The sequence below is a fragment of the Desmodus rotundus genome, chromosome 3 (assembly GCF_022682495.2).
Source record: "Desmodus rotundus isolate HL8 chromosome 3, HLdesRot8A.1, whole genome shotgun sequence".
Classification (NCBI taxonomy): Eukaryota; Metazoa; Chordata; class Mammalia; order Chiroptera; family Phyllostomidae; genus Desmodus; species Desmodus rotundus.
The window spans coordinates 104,576,612-104,594,973 of record NC_071389.1 but is presented as its reverse complement, the minus strand read 5'-3'; the positions used below and the strand labels follow the sequence as shown (position 1 = coordinate 104,594,973).

Here is an 18,362-nt window from a genome sequence, read left to right as displayed (position 1 = left end):
GAGTGCTTCCAGTAGGTGGCCCTTTGGTTTTCTCAGCTTTGTCATTGGGAAAATGACAACTTTTACAACTTTTGCCTTCCATTTGAACTTCATAGCAATGAAAAACAAAAACCCAAGTGAGAGCTTATGTGACTTGGTTGATTTTAATAAGACACAATGGTGGCTACAGCAGAACCTGCATCTAACTCTTCTCCAAGGGAAGTTTAAAAGGGGAAAATAATTGAATTTAATTTTAATCAACAAGCATTTATTAAGCATCCATTTGATGAAATTGAATTGATTCAATTATACTCATTAAAGATTTACTCAAACATACTAATATTCCTCATTGAGAATAAGGTAATCTTGCTTCACTATAAGCTTTTTGCTATTTAAACATTTCTTTGGCTTCTTTCTAATCACTTGTTAAATTCCTCTGAAAAGACCCCTGGGAGCTCGAACTGAAACCAACACCACATTAGTCAGTATTTGACTACAAGAGAATAATTCTTATTTGCTTTTATTATGGGCCTGAATTAGTTCATTATCATCATGTAAATGTTATATATTCAAAGAAAAGAGAACAATGTCAGTTATTACAGATAAAGTCATAATTAAAGTATTCTTTTGCCTAGTGAAATCTTGTTCTTTTGGCCCCCTAGTTCTAAGCCAGTATCCACAATACTGTGACTGCAGATGGACAGAACTGGAGTGTGTAAACGTTGGCTTAAAGTCCATGCCTTCTGTTTCCAGCAACGTGACACTACTGTGAGTAGAATTCACATCTTGGTAATCTTTGCCCCTAAAGTCACAGGAAAAGTGTGTAACCTCATCTAATCTCTCTTCATTCTGTTTTATGCTACTTGTATATTAAAAAATAATAGAAATTCCCTTTAAAACCACCATCCATCAGAAAATTTTGCATGTTTCTTCTCCAGGAAAATAATATCTTAAATATTGTTACATTAACCAGGTTATCCATTAGCTCAAAAACACCTGTGATCTGGAACTCATATTTTCACTTTATGATTTATGTATTGTTGCTAATATGCCAGTACTATATATACAATTAAAAACCAAAATTAAGAAAAGGGAGAACACTCAGTTATTATACCTTCTTTTTAAAAGAGCTTATTTGTTCAAAAGGAGGAAGGTATAAGAGATCCACGAAACTAGCTGTGTCATAATCACGCACGTGTTTGTGTACTTTGAATAATGCTTTGAGAATCTGTAGAATTGGCTTTCATATCACAATTTGGGCATGCATGAGCTGGTTGGGATTTTTGTTGTTTTTCAGTCTTTTTTGTTGTGTTTTGTGAAATTATGCAGTGCGTAAGAGACAAAATGAAATCACTGTAGAAGTCCCAGTCTACTAACTGGCCAAACTGGTCAAATGCTTGCAAACTTTTTAAATTTTTCACCATGGACTTTTTCTTGTCACGTGAGAAAGTCTTCAGTTACCACAGTCCTTTTCAAATGTGTGAAGTGGCATGGATGAGCATCGAGAAAGTCTCTTCTCAAGCACACAGCTTCCAGAGAAGAGTTTGGTTTGTCATAAAATCCTTAATAAAATCTGATTTACATGTCATTTTAGGTCTCTTAAAAGAAACAAAATTCACAGTCTTCCAGAAAAAGTTTTCATTGAATACACAGAACTTAAAAAGATGTAAGTAGCTATTAAGAGTGTTTCAATGGGAAAATCCTTGGGTTTTGTTTGAGATGTTTTTGAGCTAAAAGTAAAATGAAATATGAAGTTGATTACCTCTTCATTAAACTTCTTTCTTATCTAATTATAATTAATATTCTAGAATAAAGCATTAAAAGGTATATTATCTTCCCATTTCATAATTTAAAGAGAACTGATTTTATTTAAACATCTTTGGAGTTAAACTGGAGTTCAGATGAAGCAAGTCGATCAAAAATACATGGTTCTCTGCTTTAGTGCAATCATTTGAAAAATGACACTGCAGAGCAGAGGCACCAAATGCACCTTCTAACTTGAAAGAAGAGTGTTAGCACAAAAACACTGACAAGAAAGATCAGATCTTTTAAAACACAGGGGGATAGGATATAAACTGTCTACTAGGATGACAGGAGTAAATGTGATCTTAGTGAAAGCAGGGATATTAATGTATCCAAAAAAAGAAAATGTGAATAAACAGGGCATAGTCAACAGTGAAAAAATGCTAGTTGGTGACAAGAAAAGTGCCAAGATGCTTCCAGCATTGTCCAAGAAAGAAAACCAGGGTCTGGGCAGTCTGTATTGATCTGAGGTCTGAGGTCTGAGATCATCTGTATTGGAAGAGGGGTAGATTGTCCCTCTCCTCCTCAACTTGTGTGAACTGTCTTGTGGCACCATCTATAGCAGAATGGAGATGGCTTTTGCTTTGATTCCCTGCTCACCAAAGTACCCTTATGATGACTACATTAGCTTCTCAAGTTATTCATTCTAAAGTATTTGGTAAGTTACATTGGATAGAGACTAAGAACACTCCTATTAATGAAATGGATACCATACATTTAAATAAAGAAATTTAGAATATTCATCCTCTTGGAACCTAATTCCTAAAAGAAATTAGGCTATTTCTAAATTAACTCTGTAGTAAATTCTATAATAAAAATGAAAAACATGATTTGTTATGAACTGAAGCGTGGCCCCCTACCCCTTTCCAAATTCCTATGTTGAAGTCCTAACCCTCCGAAGTTCATAATTTAACTGTGTTTGGAGATAAGGCATTTAAAGAGATGATCAAATTAAAATGAAGTTTTTAGGGTGGACCCTAATCCATATGACTGGTGTCCTTATAAGAAGAGGAAATTAGGCCCCAGACATGCACGGGTACAGAAGGAAGACCATGTGAGGACACTGGGAGAAGGTGACCATCTGCCAGCCAAGGTGGTCACAAGTCTGCCTGAGGCTATTCCTATACATGTTAGTCCCAGTTGGCTCACCTGGAATCCAGGTCACTGTGCCTTTCCCAGAGTGATTTCTCCCAGTTCCTTCCTTCCACATCCTCATCCCCAGAGACTGGAGCCCAGGTGGGCCACTTCTGTCTTGTGAGGCTCTGAGGCTGATTCTGTTCCTGGGAAGGAGATGAGTTACAAAGGGGTTTGGAGTGAACCCTCCATCCCAGGGTGTGCAGAACTTATCGTTCCCACTGTAGCCTCTAGACAACAGATGCAAACTGTCAAGCTGCCTGTTCACCACCACAATTTGCAGGCAAGTTTCTTCTCCTGAAACCCCTTAATTCTCCTGAGTATAGGCCTAGAAATGAGAATTGGGGACTTACTGCAGGGAGGCAGTAAGTGTCAGAGTCTTCCTTTAAGGAAGTCACAGTGTAACCCACAGGTTTTGCAGACCATGGCGCGAGCAAACCATTCTAAAATTCTGGCCATGTGTACTAGTGTCAGAAGTCAAGCTTTAAACAGAGAGCTGTGTGACAAGCAGGAGGGCTGAGGACTAGAGGTAGAGGGTCTCCAGGATGGCACCTTCTCTTTTGATTGACAGGTTGTGTGACTGTGCACACATTTTCTTGATTCAAAGAAAATTAATTTGGTCTGCCTATCTTGTTTCTTATGAACTACCCTATTCCCTTTCCCTCTGAGGAACTTACAAAGCAGCATTGCGACAGCCTATTCTTCCATCTCGCCCAGAAAAAATTTCAAATCCATCCAACTGTAGCTTATGAAATCTCTTTCTTCCTTTTCTGGAAAATCAAAACTGCATTTACCTCTTTAATTTTTCAACTGCTCTTCCTTTGTACAGGTTCCTCAGTAATCAATCATGACTGGCGTTCTCATTTCAGTGTTTCTCAATTTCTAGGAGAAATCTTTCAAACCAGAGGAATTCAACTCACCTAAGGACATTTATTTTTTCATTGCTTTTAGAGAGAAAGGAAGGGACAGAGAAAAACATCTACATGAGAGAGAAGCATCATTGGTTGCTTCCTGTATGTGCCCAGACCAGAGGTCATATGGGTCCAAACCAGGGGTTGCACATGACTGTGGCCCAAACCAGGGATCAAATCTGCAACCTAAGCATGTGCCCTTACTGGGAATCGAACCTGCAGCCTTTTGTCTACTGGACAATGCTCCAACCAACTGAGCCACACCAGCCAGGGCAGCTTGAACTGATTTTGAATACCATACTCTACCATCTTGGGCTTTCATGTCTCCTGCCCTATATCCTTTCTATTTCCTTCAGTCTGAGATCATCTTTGTTGATTGAGAAGACAGGACCTATGTAGGAGTTGAGAATTTATATTTTTATATTATTTCACAATATTATAAAACAGATCTTATATAATAGGCTTACACGTTTTCTTATTTCTAAAATACAACTAGAAATACATATACATTGCCCACAGTATTCTTCATTGTTCATTCTTTACAGTTTTGAATGGGACTTAGATCATTTTTGAACATTGATTCTATTTCTGTGGACCTCTCAAATTCATCCTTGAATTTTGAAGAAAACCCCTTACTGACCAGCATACCCTCCTGTGAGGATGGTCCTGCTTCTTCACCACTACCCCTCATTGTTGCGTGTGTTGAAACGGACATGAAGGTCAATGAGTATTTGTTGAAGGAATGATGTATAAAACTAACATGCAGACATAAAGAGAAGGTGAGGAGCATCTTCAGCACAGAGAACAAAATAGCATAATCAAAGGATATCAGTAAGAGAGTAATGAGGGCAATTTGTCTAAAGAAAAAGGGTGTCCACAGGCAATGAGGTGCTCATGCTAGAGAAGTCATTGAACCATGACTGTAGGGCCTTTGAGTGCCAGGCTAAAGAATCTCGGTTTTATTCTGTCTGACCCAGAAAAAGGCATGCATAAATTTATATATTAGAGGGTCTTGAGATAATAAAGTGATACACATTCTTAAATTGTTTTGGAATATATCCTAAGAGATAACGAATTTAACATGGAGTCTCTCTGGTCTGAAATGCTCTAAATATTTACAGAGAAGCTGAGATTATTTAGGCATTCAGAAGGATAAATTCCTAAATCAAAACAAATTTTAACTGCCAAATAAATATATGTTGCTCAACTTATCTGAATGTTTTTTATTGATCATTCATTTTAAAAATCTTTTAAAATATCAAGTCTTTCTAACTTTTGGGGGGAGCAATTTAAGATGACCTTTCAACTTCAGGCCAATATCGCTGATGAACATAGATGCTAAATCCTCAACAAAATATTGGCAAACTGTATCCAGCAATACATTAAAAAGATCATACACCATTGATCAAGTGGGATTCATCCCAGGGATGCAAGGATGGTACAATATTCGCAAATCAATAAATATAATACATCACATAAACAACAGAAAAGACAAAAATCACATGATCATATAAATAGATGCAGAAAAAGCATTTGATGAGATACAGCACCCATTTCTGATAAAAACACTCAGCTCAGTGGGAATAGAGGGAGCATTCCTCAACATAATAAAGGCCATATATGAGAGACCTACAGCCAACATCATACTCAATGGACAAAAACTTAGAGCTTTTCCACTAAGATCAGGAACAAGACAAGGATGACCTCTCTCACCACTCCTATTCAACATAATATTGGAAGTCCTAGCCACAGGAATCAGACAAGAAAAAGAAATAAAAGTCATCCAAATTGGAAAGGAGGAAATAAAACTGTCACTGTTTGCAGATGACATGATAGTGTACATGGAAAATCCTATAGACTCCACCAAAAAACTACTTGACCTAATAAATGAATTTGGCAAAATAGCTGAATACAAAGTCAATACTCAGAAATCAAAGGCATTCCTGTACACCAACAACGAAACTGCAGAAGCAGAAATCAGGAAAAACAAATCCCATTTGATATAGCAACAAGAAAAATAAAGTACCTAGGAATAAACCTAACCAAGGAGGTAAAAGACCTGTACTCAGAAAACTACACAACACTGAAGAAAGAAATTAAGGAAGACACAAACAAATGGAAGCATGTACCATGCTCACGGATTGGAAGAATTAACATCATCAAAATGGCCATACTACCCAAAGCGATTTATAGATTCAATGCAATCCCTATTAAAGTACCCATGACATATTTCACAGATATACAACAAACATTTCAGAAATTCATATGGAACCATAAATGACCCCGAATACCTGCAGCAATTTTGAGAAAGAAGAAAAAAGCAGGAGGGATCACAATACCTGATATCAAACTGTATTACAAGGCCACTGTAATCAAAACAGCCTGGTACTGGCATAAAAACAGGCACATAGACCAATGGAACAGAACAGGGAGCCCAGAAATAAACCCAAGTCTCTACAGTCAATTAATATTTGACAAAGGAGGCAGGAGCATAAAATGGAGCAATAATAGCCTCTTCAACAGATGGTGTTGGGAGATCTGGACAGCTACGTGCAAAAAAATGAAACTCAATCACCACCTTACACCATACACAAAAATAAACTCAAAGTGGATAAAATACCTAAATATAAGTCGTAACACCATAAAAATCGTAGAGGAAAACATTGGCAGGTAAATCTCAGACATTGCACGCAGCAACATCCTCACTGACACGTCCCCTAAAGCAAGGGACATAAGGAAAGAATAAACAAATGGGACCTCATCAAAATAAAACGCTTCTGCATGGCTAAAGAAAACAGCATTAAAATGAAAAGAGAACCAACAGTATGGGAAAACATATTTGCCAATGATACCTCAGACAAGGGTGTGATCTCCAAAATATATAAAGAACTCACACGACTCCACGCCAGGAAGACAAACAATCCAATTGAAAAATTGGCAAAGGACTTGAATAGACACTTCTCCAAGGAGGACATACAGGGGGCCCAGAGACATATGAAAAGATGCTCAGCATCACTAGCTATCAGAGAAATGCAAATTAAAGCCACAATGAGGTACCATCTCACAGCAGTCAGAGTGGTCAACATAAAGAAATCAACAAACAAATGCTGGAGAGGATGCAGAGAAAAGGGAACCCTAGTGCACTGTTGGTGGGAATGCAGACTGGTGTGACCACTGTGGAAAACAGTATGGAATTTCCTCAGAAAACTAAAAATGGAACTGCCCTTTGACCCAGCAATTCTACTGCTGGGATTATACTCTAAGGACCCTGAAACCCCAGTCCAAAAGAACCTATGCACCCCAATGTTCATAGCAGCACAATTTACAATAGCCAAGTACTGAAGCAACCTAAGTGTTATCAGCAAATGAGTGGATCCAAAAACTATGGTACATTTACACAATGAAATTCTACGCAGCAGAAAGAAGGAGCTTATACCCTTTGCAACAGCATGGATGGAACTGGAGAGCATTATGCTAAGTGAAGTAAGCCAGGTAGTGAGGGACAAATACCATATGATCTCACATTTAACTGGAACATAATCAACAGAAGAAAAAAGCAAACAAAATATAACCAGAGACATTGAAGTTAAGAACAATCTAACAACAGCCAGACGGGAGAGGGGAGGGGACAGGGAGGAGAGGGGATTACAGGAACTACTATAAAGGACACATAGACAAAATCAAGGGGGAGGTTGGAGGTCAGGGAGGGGGTGGGTTCAGCTGGGGTGGGGTGGAAGGATGGGGAGAAAATGCAGACAACTGTAATTGAATAACAATAAAAAAGATGACCTTTCAGAGAAATAAGGTATAATTTATGATATTGACTATAATACTTTCTCATTGCTACCATGGAAACTACCATCCATTCTCCTCCTCATTGTAACATAAACCTTATACAATTTAGGAATTCCTTCTTAAACTGGGTTCTTGTTCAAGACAATCATTGGCAACAAAATGTAATTCAGTGAGTTGCCTGGCTTATGAGTAGGTCATGTTGTGTTTAAGAAATAGCCTATAAACATGCATGTCATTAAAGCATATATTTGATTCAGTTTCAGGTACATGAATTCCTGGTGTTTCTGCTTTGAAACTCCTGACAGCTGAAACAGCAGGAATTTATGAACCAGCAAGTTATTCTTAGGAAAGCTATTGAATATAAAGTGTATCAAATGGACTCCAATCTTCAATCTGAATGAAAAGAGAACACCACTTGCCAATTTGTCATGTTTCCAAATTTCCCTTCACATTCACCAAGCTGGTATTCTGCAAAGAAGAAAGTAGATACTAGAGAATCAAGTTAAAATTCAGTACCTGTGTCTAAAATAGGGGACTTGGGACTTCAATTCTCTCTGTGGTGCCAGCAACGTGACTAAATAGACTAGAAGATCTTCATTTTTTAGTGAGTTGGAGTCCTAACTCGTGGCAGTAAAAGCAGTTGGGCTCTACACATCAGGTGGGTCATGCTGCTCAGAAGCACAAGGTTGAATTCACAATTCATTAATACACCCATCTCTTTAAGACCAATGACATGTGGGTAAAATGTGCATTATCCTCTTGAGTTAATTATCTTGAATAAAATGTAAATAGCACTAGTTAAGCAGTAAATTTTATATTTAGGAGGAACTTCAACATACCCATACTATAGTATTATATTTTTTCTAGTTTTGTTTGCTATTATAACATAATTCATTGTATTAACTTTCATTGCATCACTTCAAGGGCTCAAAAAATGCTACAACAAATGTTGATCTGTATGGCCTCATTCTATTCACAGAAGAACTTCAAACCAAAAGCAGAATTTATGTTCCAGTGTGAAGAGTCTCCTTACAGACATGGTGCAGGGGAGGGTGGGGAGGTGGAATGACACTGGTCTCACTGGGTTTCAAATTTACTTTGCAGGATTGAAATTGATTCTTTGTGTATCACCATGGATGTAAAGCATGTTCTCTGTAGTGCCAACTTTTTCCTCATGGTGGTACACAGAGAAAATGACATTATTTGTTCAACATTTGGGGTAAAAGTTGGGTTTCACTGGTAACTGGAAGCTGATCTTGACTTTACCCAGCTACCCAGAGGACTGAGGGCATCAACATTCTACCACACCTGTAGCGCATTCCTAATTCCTGGGCTTTGCTAGGTAATAGTTGTACTATAAGCAATTTCAGAGTACAGCCAGGTGCCCAACGAGTATGTGTTCTACCAATAGTTTTGCAATGAAGTATCATAACAACTAAAAAAAGTGTTACATAATATTTTAAGAACCAAATCAAATCTAAGTGAGAGCTAGGGAAGCCATTTAATAGACTATGTAGTCATTAGGTACTGTTATTTGCGTGGATAGTTCTTGCCCCTGATGGCCTTCTGTAAGTATGAATTCAGGGCTCACCTCTCATTGTATAATGAGCACGGGAATTGGAAATTACTTACTTAGATACTCCTGACAGTGCTCTTATTGAATCAATACTAGATTGTTAAATTGCTTCAGAGGTTAAGTAAATCATGACTCATGAGCTGAAGTTGGTGAACGAGACCAAATTTAACCACTGGTGTCTTTAAGGACCTCAAGCACCTCGCCAGCTTGCCCTGTGCTTATAACTGTGCATCTCAACATAGGAAAGAATGAAGCTTTCTCTCTCCTCTTTTGTGGAAATAGAACAAAGAGAAATGAGTAGTTTGAGATGGAACTTGGCCATGAGAGACTGGCTGGTCTCCCACAGTGAGCACTCCTGCAGGTCAGAGAAGAAAGGCTGCTATGGTGCCAGTTTGCAGAAACAGAACTAGTTCCCTCTGACTACCAGAGTCCAGTGGTACAACCCAGACATGCCCCAGACTCACTGACAGGTGCTACAGGGACAGCAGGCATTGTCTAGTTCACTTGTCCTTGTCAACATCTTCACTTCCCCATATGAGAGTGGGACTTGGGACTTCATAAACCAAGTTCACAAATGTCTTTAGGGAAAGAAAGTGGATCAAACATTCAACAACCTGATGAAGCACACAAGCCATAATCATGTGATTCTTGATCTTGTTCCCACCAGATTTCTCCAGCATAACTGCATCAGACACATATCCAGGAAAGCATTTTTTGGATTACATAATCTGCAAATATTGTGAGTAACTTCTTTATAATTATATTATGAGAATAATTTTAAGTAAGGATTAAAAGGTGTGATGGTACTTTTGAAAGGTTTGACTTGACTTAGTCGTAGAGAAATAAGAGGACTAAGTTATTACAAAGTGCTTAGTTACTACGCTGAGAGAATTATTCAAAGATTTCAGCTTTACCAGAAGACAGATATAGAGGCTCTCCTTAACCTTGTCAACTCAAGTCTGGGTCATTTCCACAATCTTTTAGCATTTTATTTTTTCTAACACTTGCCAACCTACCTATATACTGTCTTAAAATGCTAATATCCTAAGGATGTGACCAAAAATGACAAGAACAAAAATCACCCCTCATATTTATTCTACTCTATTTCTGTAACATAATATCCCAGCAGACTATATTGGGCCACTCTCCTGGTCCTGGCCATAGCCTTGCAAGGCTCCTGTTGTCTCCAAGTGTCTCCTGTTGTCACTTGGTTCCCCCTCTGCTCAGCATCCTCCCTCAGTAAAATGCTTTTAGAAACTGGTGCTCCCCACTTCATGATCATCATCAGTCTTGAGTTTGCCTAATTCACTCACTCGTGCTCTTTGTAGATATCTCAACCACAACTGCATTACAGCCCTCAGGCCTGGAGTGTTCAAGGACCTGCATCAGCTAACTTGGCTGTAAGTATTCTAGCTTTTCCTGCCCCAGGAAGGACTGCAGTCTTAATGATACACACCAGTATTCACAGTATCCATCTATTTGTGTGTCTTGTTTACTATTCTTATTTTTCTGTTTGTCACATAAGCTGGAGTGCTTTACTCAAGCAATTCAGATAATGATACAACATGTGACAGCTGTATGAAAGAAAACTGGCACCGTGCCCTTCCAGATGGCCGTTTGAGCCCAGAGCTGGGCTTGCTAAGCCTTCTGTCCACCCAGTGTTTACCTGTGGCCACATCTCTCACCTGAGCTCTACTGGCATTTGACCCCAGATAATTATTTGATTGGGGGAAGGAGGGAGTTTCCTATAATTGTAGGATGTTTAGCAGCCTCTGTGGCCTCTACCTCAATAGATGCCAGTGGTACTCACCCCCAGAGTGTGACAACCAGAAATGTGTTCAGACACTCCCAAATGTCCCCCAAAGAAGTCACCCTCTGTGGAAAACCACTGACCTAGAAAGTAAACAAGTTAAGGACTTTTTGGATTTCCAGAGCATTCATAGAGAAATCTGAGTATATGGCCTGTGGTGTGTCACCATGTTCAAGGCTAAGCCACCAGCCTCATCCCAAGAGATCTCACATCAGATGTCCGTGTTTTCACCAGGAAAATGAACAAAGGGCAGTGAGAAGGTGCTCTCTGTCCATTTGCCCATTTTCCATAGGTTGACCTGGTCTAATGGAAAAGGTCAGGGCCTCAGCTTCATCTAGACCCTTGTGTATGCTGCGGTCCCAGGTTTAATGTTGCAGGTGATTTTTCTTAATCTTCTTAGGCCTCTTTTCCTCATTTTTAAACTGAAATCCTAATTCCTTTCTAAGAGTGATGTTGTGAGGACTGGCTCACATGATATATGTAAAGCACCACATGCATGCACCCACCATAGAGTAGGCCCTCGCTGTTACTCTCTTCTCCAGATCCTCAGGGACCTCTGCAAATAAGAGGAAGTGGTACTTGGCTTCAAATATAACAAGAGAAAAGAAGGCATATTAATGTAGTTTTTTCTAGGAAATGCCATACATACTTAAAAGCGGTGATTTGAATATATAAATATCTTCACTGTTTCACTCTCTCAGCTCCTAATGAGTTTGTTTGTATAAACATTACTAAATATACCATTTAAACACTGTGAAACTGCAGAACCATTTGTAATTCCCTAAGAATTTTTTAAAATTAATTCTTCATTCAGTCAAGTAGTAACTAGGTCAAAGCATTTGGGAATTCCAAGTTTAGCCAATAAATAAGGGTATCTTGAATGAGACCCACATGACCAGAGGTGAAAGGTAAAACTTGGGTCCATAAGTCCATCAGGATGGACTTGCTCAGTGCTGGGATGGGCTTTGGGGGGAAAAAGTTTCTCCACCCACAGGGTGAAGGGAAGGCTCTCAGGGAGGAGAGTGAGCCCCAGTGTGAAGGAATAGGAAGGGGGACAGCAGGTGTTGGGAAGAGGCAGGATTGTCACAGGCCTTTTAGTTTTTCCTGTTTTTACTTCAAAAATGTCTCTGACATTGGAAATGTTTGTGATCTGTTTTGTCAGAATTCTAGATGACAATCCAATAACCAGCATTTCACAGCAGCTATTCACTGGATTAAATTCCTTGTTTTTCCTGTAAGTATTTACCTCCCTTCCAATTCACCTGTCTATAGATTGCAATGACATCTAACACCAGCTTACAAAAAGAACTTTAGGAAAATCAAGCCCACTACAATTTTCATTAGTCGAAACCTGTCCTGTATTTCCAGTCACAATTACTGTTGCCACTTCCTGGCCAGGGTTCAGACTATATTTTAGTCCACCAATTGATTGCTTTTGGATCTCCTTTTATTTCCTTTAGTCCTAAGGCATGTTTATATTTGCAGTGGTTGGCCAAAGATAGTGTTCATTTTTATCTTCTAACGTAATTTAAACTGAGTAGAATCTCCCAAGAGTTTAGCTTCCAACTACATTTTTAACAGAGGAAAATGTGCCTTTGGCCAGCAACAGTCACTGAAAATGCCAAAATCTTTGTCCCACCCACAGAGCAATTCTCATAATTACATTGTCGCTTTATTAATAGACTAGAATGATCTATCAGCAGGGGCCTGTTATATCCCTTTGCAGTTAATCATATAGCATCATTATTTTTCCATTTGTCAGGAGGGACTACAATATCACAAATTAATTGTGCAGCTTAACATGCTCACGAGTTGTTTCCTTTGCTCAAATATCCCCTATATCACTTAGATTTAATGCCAGTTCCAGTGTTCCCCTTTAATATTATAAATGATTAATATTTCCCTTGAGAAGAAACTTCAGATGTATAATACTAGAAATGATTGAAAATTTGGAATTTACAAGAACAATTACCATGAACTTCAGAAGTATTGCCTAATATATATTTTGTTTCATCTCATAAAGTGAAACTGTATAGTATTTATTCCTAGGTTATATGTCATACTGATGCATTCATAGTTTCTTTGACATCTGTTGCTTTATCTGTGCCATACAAATATCTAGACACCATTTTGAAGAGGAGTTATGTTTATAGCCTTTATCCTAATATATTTTTTAGCATGCAAGTTTCCACATTGTAGAAATAGTCAAAAACTGTTCTTAATGTGCCATATTATTTAGTTTCATTTTTAAACTTTTATTTTTTATTTTAAGTAAAGTTAGTATACAATCCTATATTGTTTATACTAGCTCCAGGTATACAGTATTAATTAATATCCTCTTTGTCTACAGGTCTATGGTCAACAACTATTTAGAAGCCCTTCCCAAGCAGATGTGTGCCCAAATGCCTCAACTCAACTGGGTGTGAGTATGCATGTAGGCACTAATTTGTTATTTTCACAGATTAAGGAAACTATCTCAGAAGTTAATTCACCATTACATAACAAGTCTATCTGTCCTCTTCTTCCCCAAACTAAAACCTGATCCTGTTACTTCTGATTTAAAAATCTTGAGAATTGTGAAGGGTATGAAGGTAAAGTTCAAACTTCCTCTTGAGCTCTGGGACCCATCCTTTTCCATCCTTCACCCCATCTGGTCTCTTTCCCTGCCCTGCCCCTCCCCTCCCATGCCTTCCTTCCTGATGCACCAATAGTCCCTGCCTGCAGCACACACTGTTCCTTTAACTTGAAAAGTCTTGCTCCTTTATTCTTTTGCCTAATTCCAGCTTCCTTCAAAAGTTCTCTTAATCATCACCTCCAGGAAGCCAACCCTGACACACCAACCAATTTCAGTGGCTGCCTCTGTGCTCCCCTTACACTAAGAATAGACTTCCACTCTGCCACCAGTTTCTACCCTGCACATCTACCTCATAGTACTATTTTCACTGTGCCACTGGATTACCGCATGTCCCCTATGCTTTCAGAACTCCCATGGGGGCATAAACCCACCTAAGATCTTATACCCCAGCAATAGCACTATGATTGGCACATAAGAGGTGCTCAACACACCATAGTAAAAGTGCTACATCATTTTCATTCTTTGTTAACTTTCAACCAATACTTGACTAAACATTCATTAAAATTCCTCATGGCTTCACCACCTCTTCACACCATTCTCTGTTATGTTTATCCTCATGGTCTCCTGAGACAGGCAGTGTGGTCATAGGCAGCCTTCTCTGCACTGAGAAAGTCCCCCAGATCTCCTCTCATGTGAAATCAGGGGACTCAATGCCCATAAGATGATACAGTTTAGTGACTAAGCTATTGATTCTCCCTGAACTGGCCTGCTATCAAAAGGCTTTTATCGCATAGATGGCTCTCTGAAGGATGATAGAAAGAGTGGTGATTCTCCATCCAGCAGATCAGGACATACATGCTGACTCTGGCATTCAGGATTTGGAAGATAACTTTGGCCTGAGTTTCTCCTTCAGCAAAATAACGACAATACTGGCAGATGTAAGATGTAACAACCTATTACACCATGGTTAAGTGTCTAGGCTTTACAGTCAGACAGATCTGGGGTAGAAGGGCAATTCTACCACTTAGCAGCTGTGTGAGCAAAAGAAAAGTGAATTTCCAAGAACCTCACATTCCTCACATATAAAATTGGCAGGGGTGGGGGTAGGGGAGCAGTGATAGTACTAACTGCAGTCTTCGGAGTAGTACCTGACAGTGTAAAAGCCCAATAAATGTTAGTTACTGCTATTACAGGGGCAATATTAGGATAATCAATAGCATGGTATCCAGCATAGACAGATACTCACTGAAATGCTGGGCTGCTCTCTTCCTTGATTTCATTAAGTTCTAACATCAATTAAAAGGAGAAAATAAGCATAACATGAATTATACTAACCCTGCAATAATTAAGGGGAAGCATAAAAATTGGAATGAAGTAAAAATAAATTCAGGACAGTTATATCAACAAAAAAGTACCTCTAGGCATATGATTTATGCAAAAATACTAAAAACATTTTTTCTCCATGCCTTTTAGGGATTTGGAAGGCAATGGGATAAAGTATCTTACGAATTCCACCTTTCTGTCATGTGATGCACTCACCGTGCTGTAAGTATGCAATGGACTTCAATAAATGAGGGGATACCCAATAGATCTGGAAATCAAAAGAAAATATTGGTGAGGAATTTAAAGTAGTGTCTTGTTTACAGCCTTGGTCTGAAACTGCAGTACTTGAAAATGCACACGTGGCTTGATTGATTTTGACAGGAGTCCAAGACTTTATATTTAGCAGCCACCATGTAGGTCTCTGGGTGCTCTCCTTGTTTCTGAGGACAGTCACTGTTTCTCTGCATTCTTTCTTCTAAACTGATGCTTAAATCCATGGTCTTGAAAATGAGATAATGTATGGGAAAGTGGTTAGCTACCCAGTGATTGTTACTGCCAATGACACTTATCACATGATGTCTCTCTCTAAAAATAATTTGTTTTTAATTCTAAAGGAAAAAAACATTTAATGTGTTCTGATGAGCCAAAGATTATGATTGGTGATTCTAATTGTTGGCCATGCTTTTTGTGGGTGCAAGAAGGCAGATGGGTTGGTTAATTGGCATATGTGTACTGGAAAGTTTAAAGTCACATGCACTTTGCTTTTGTTTTAATCATAGTTAGCTATATAGAGTAAAACCTTAATAAATGTTGGTTGTTTGGTTAGATGGGTGGGTGGTTGGAGAAGAAAAGTTGGAGTCTATCCATTTGTAATAGTTTAACCACTGTTCTCCAACAAACTAAGAGCTAAGACTGTTTGCCAGGTTGCACATTTATCAATCAGATTGCAGGTAAGCATGTTTAATGAAAAAAGAGGCCATCCTCCTCAGGAGATGCAAAGAATCTATTCCTTTTCTCATGGATGATGAGAGAGTACACTGGAAAACTACATAAAGTACATTCTTCTCTTTTATACTTCCACGCAGCTTTGACATCACTTTCATACTCATTATCTCTCCTTCAGCACCTCTGTAAGGCAAGTGGTGGCTGACCCTCACTTTCTGCCATTTCTCTTAGGGGATTATGCTTATAGGCAAAGGAATGGAAAACCACTGTGATCCCACCAAATTTAAAATTTGTTTGTGACCCCAGAAACTGCTACGAGGTTGGTTCAAGGTTTGCTCTTCCTGGCTTTCTTCTAAGGAACATGCCTTAAGCAAGAGTCTTCTAAAAGCCTTCTGGAGAATTATTAACAGGGTCCAAATCTGACATTACTTGTGTATATTTGGGGGAAAAACACTTTCTAAAATAATGAGGTCCAAACAAAGTGCAGCTTTATAGGCCACACTCAGCCCCTCAAACAGTTTGTGACAGCATTCCCTAGAGAGGGCTTGTGGACATCTCAGTGCAAAACTCCAGCCTTATTTCCACACCAGAGCCCACCTCACTAGGAGACTTCAAAGGAGGCTGAGGGAAGTCCACCTGGATCAATGGGCTGTCCTGATGAGAACTGGTTACTGCAGCAGACACCAACCAACAGTGCTGACTCTCACCATGTCTTACAGGTTTCTGCCTAGAAATCAAATTGATTTTGTTCCAGAGAAGACATTTTCTTCATTAAAAAATTTAGGAGAACTGTAAGTAGCATGGTCTACTAGGAAAATATGATTGCTTCTTCCAAGATGATAAATTTAACTGACTAGTGAGACTGCTTCTCCACTAGTAGCAATCAAAATCCTGTAGACTGCTGGATATTCAAAATCCATTAAGAAAACAAACATTATCCTAAAGTCAAGAGCAAATTAAAATTAGACAGTGAGCTTAATATGGATTTAGCCTACTCTAATTTCCCTGCCGTTTTCTTTGGGTGGTTTTGTGTATGTCTGTGCTTGGAAATGAGTGAATTTTCATAGGTTCTTGAAGCCAGGGATCACTATCTCTAATGGCTAAAGTATAGTTAATTCTCAATAAATGCTTGCTGAATGAATTAACTGACTAACTGAAGTATTATTAACTAATTCTAACTAAACAAAGGAACCAAGATGTGTGTTATTTCTTGAGAGATTATGAGTTCTACAGCAGATAAAGCAAATACCGAACTCAAGAATGAGGCTTAAGCTCATTGAAAAAAATTCAGAGAATTCATGGAACTTGTTCTGTTCAGACATATGTTGTGTAGACCTAAGCCTTTGAAGAAGCATCTTTCTTGCTATTAATTCATTATCACTCACATAATTGTGTATTGTTAGAAGTTAAAATTGTGTTATAAATAGTGGCAATTAGGGTAGAGAGCTCCTCCCTCTGATCTGAGGTCTAAAAACAGAAATTAATTTCTTAATTAACATTTCCTTCATTCATTATACTTTCTTTTGATATCCAAAAAAGACTGAGAAAAATAACTCAGTAACAGTAATTTGAAAAATAATTCATGAGTAATTTAGATAATTTAATCTAATTCATGAGTATCAAATCCATAAATATTTATTAAGTGCCTAGTGTGTGTAAGGCACTGCACTAGAATTAAAAATATCATTTTATTGCAAAAATTAAAGGAAGTTCACTCAAAAGAGCTTACTCATTTCTCAAAAGTGTTCCTGGCCAGAACTTGGTAGGTGGATATGGGGTCGGGGGGAGAGGAAGAGCAGCTTAGGGTGAACAGGAGTGGGTTTATGTACCAACCAGAAAACAGTGATATGAAGTCCACAATTTGAAAAATTTCCTAATCTTCCTCTTATCCTATACTTTGGCAGAGCTACCTGTCCCCCCCCTGCCCAAGTAGAAGAGCCCAATTAAGAGACACTAGCTTGCTTCTTTAAGACCATCAATAATCAGGTTTTAATACACATAGCATCAGTAAGACAAAAGAAATTCAGAAGTTAATGGAACTAACTTGAACAAGGTATTTCTATTTCTTGAGTTTATAAAAATGTTAAATTATTTTACTGTGTCTTCATGACACCACCTCCCTCCTGGGGAGGAATAAATATGCTTCCTTGAGACCACTGAAGTCCTTTCTCCCCATAAGACTGCTCTTTCTTTTTCAGTGTAACTTTGAAAATCACTTTCTAGGTTTACAAGATCATTGTCATCTTGCTTTGTTGTCAGGCTCTCTGACCCATGCTCACCTGAGGCTTTCCTTCTGTGCCATGACCCAGGTGTGCTCCTCGCATTTGGGGCACCAGATCAGATTTCCCAGCTGGCAGGACCTCTACACTTGGATCTCATGACAGCCCCACGAGAGCAATCTGTTAAAACTAAATTTACACTCCTGGCCAGATCGCTTAATTGGTTGGAGCAACATCCCATACACCAAAATGTTGCCTGTTTGATTCCTGATCAGGCACATACAGGAGACAA

The 18,362-nt window shown here is 38.7% G+C and overlaps 1 protein-coding gene across 2 annotated transcripts in view; it reads left to right on the top strand.

Moving 5' to 3' along the window:
* RXFP2 (relaxin family peptide receptor 2) overlaps nt 1-18,362 on the top strand; it is a 69,049-nt gene that overhangs the window by 35,985 nt on the left and 14,702 nt on the right. The window contains exons 4-11 of one of the 2 annotated variants that reach the window (XM_071220802.1): nt 642-747; nt 1,574-1,645; nt 9,866-9,937; nt 10,527-10,598; nt 12,171-12,242; nt 13,359-13,430; nt 15,057-15,128; nt 16,571-16,642. In XM_071220802.1, coding sequence (XP_071076903.1) covers nt 642-747; nt 1,574-1,645; nt 9,866-9,937; nt 10,527-10,598; nt 12,171-12,242; nt 13,359-13,430; nt 15,057-15,128; nt 16,571-16,642 — 610 coding nt within the window. The remainder of the gene's footprint in view (nt 1-641; nt 748-1,573; nt 1,646-9,865; nt 9,938-10,526; nt 10,599-12,170; nt 12,243-13,358; nt 13,431-15,056; nt 15,129-16,570; nt 16,643-18,362) is intronic. The other variant, XM_071220803.1, reaches the window with a different exon arrangement.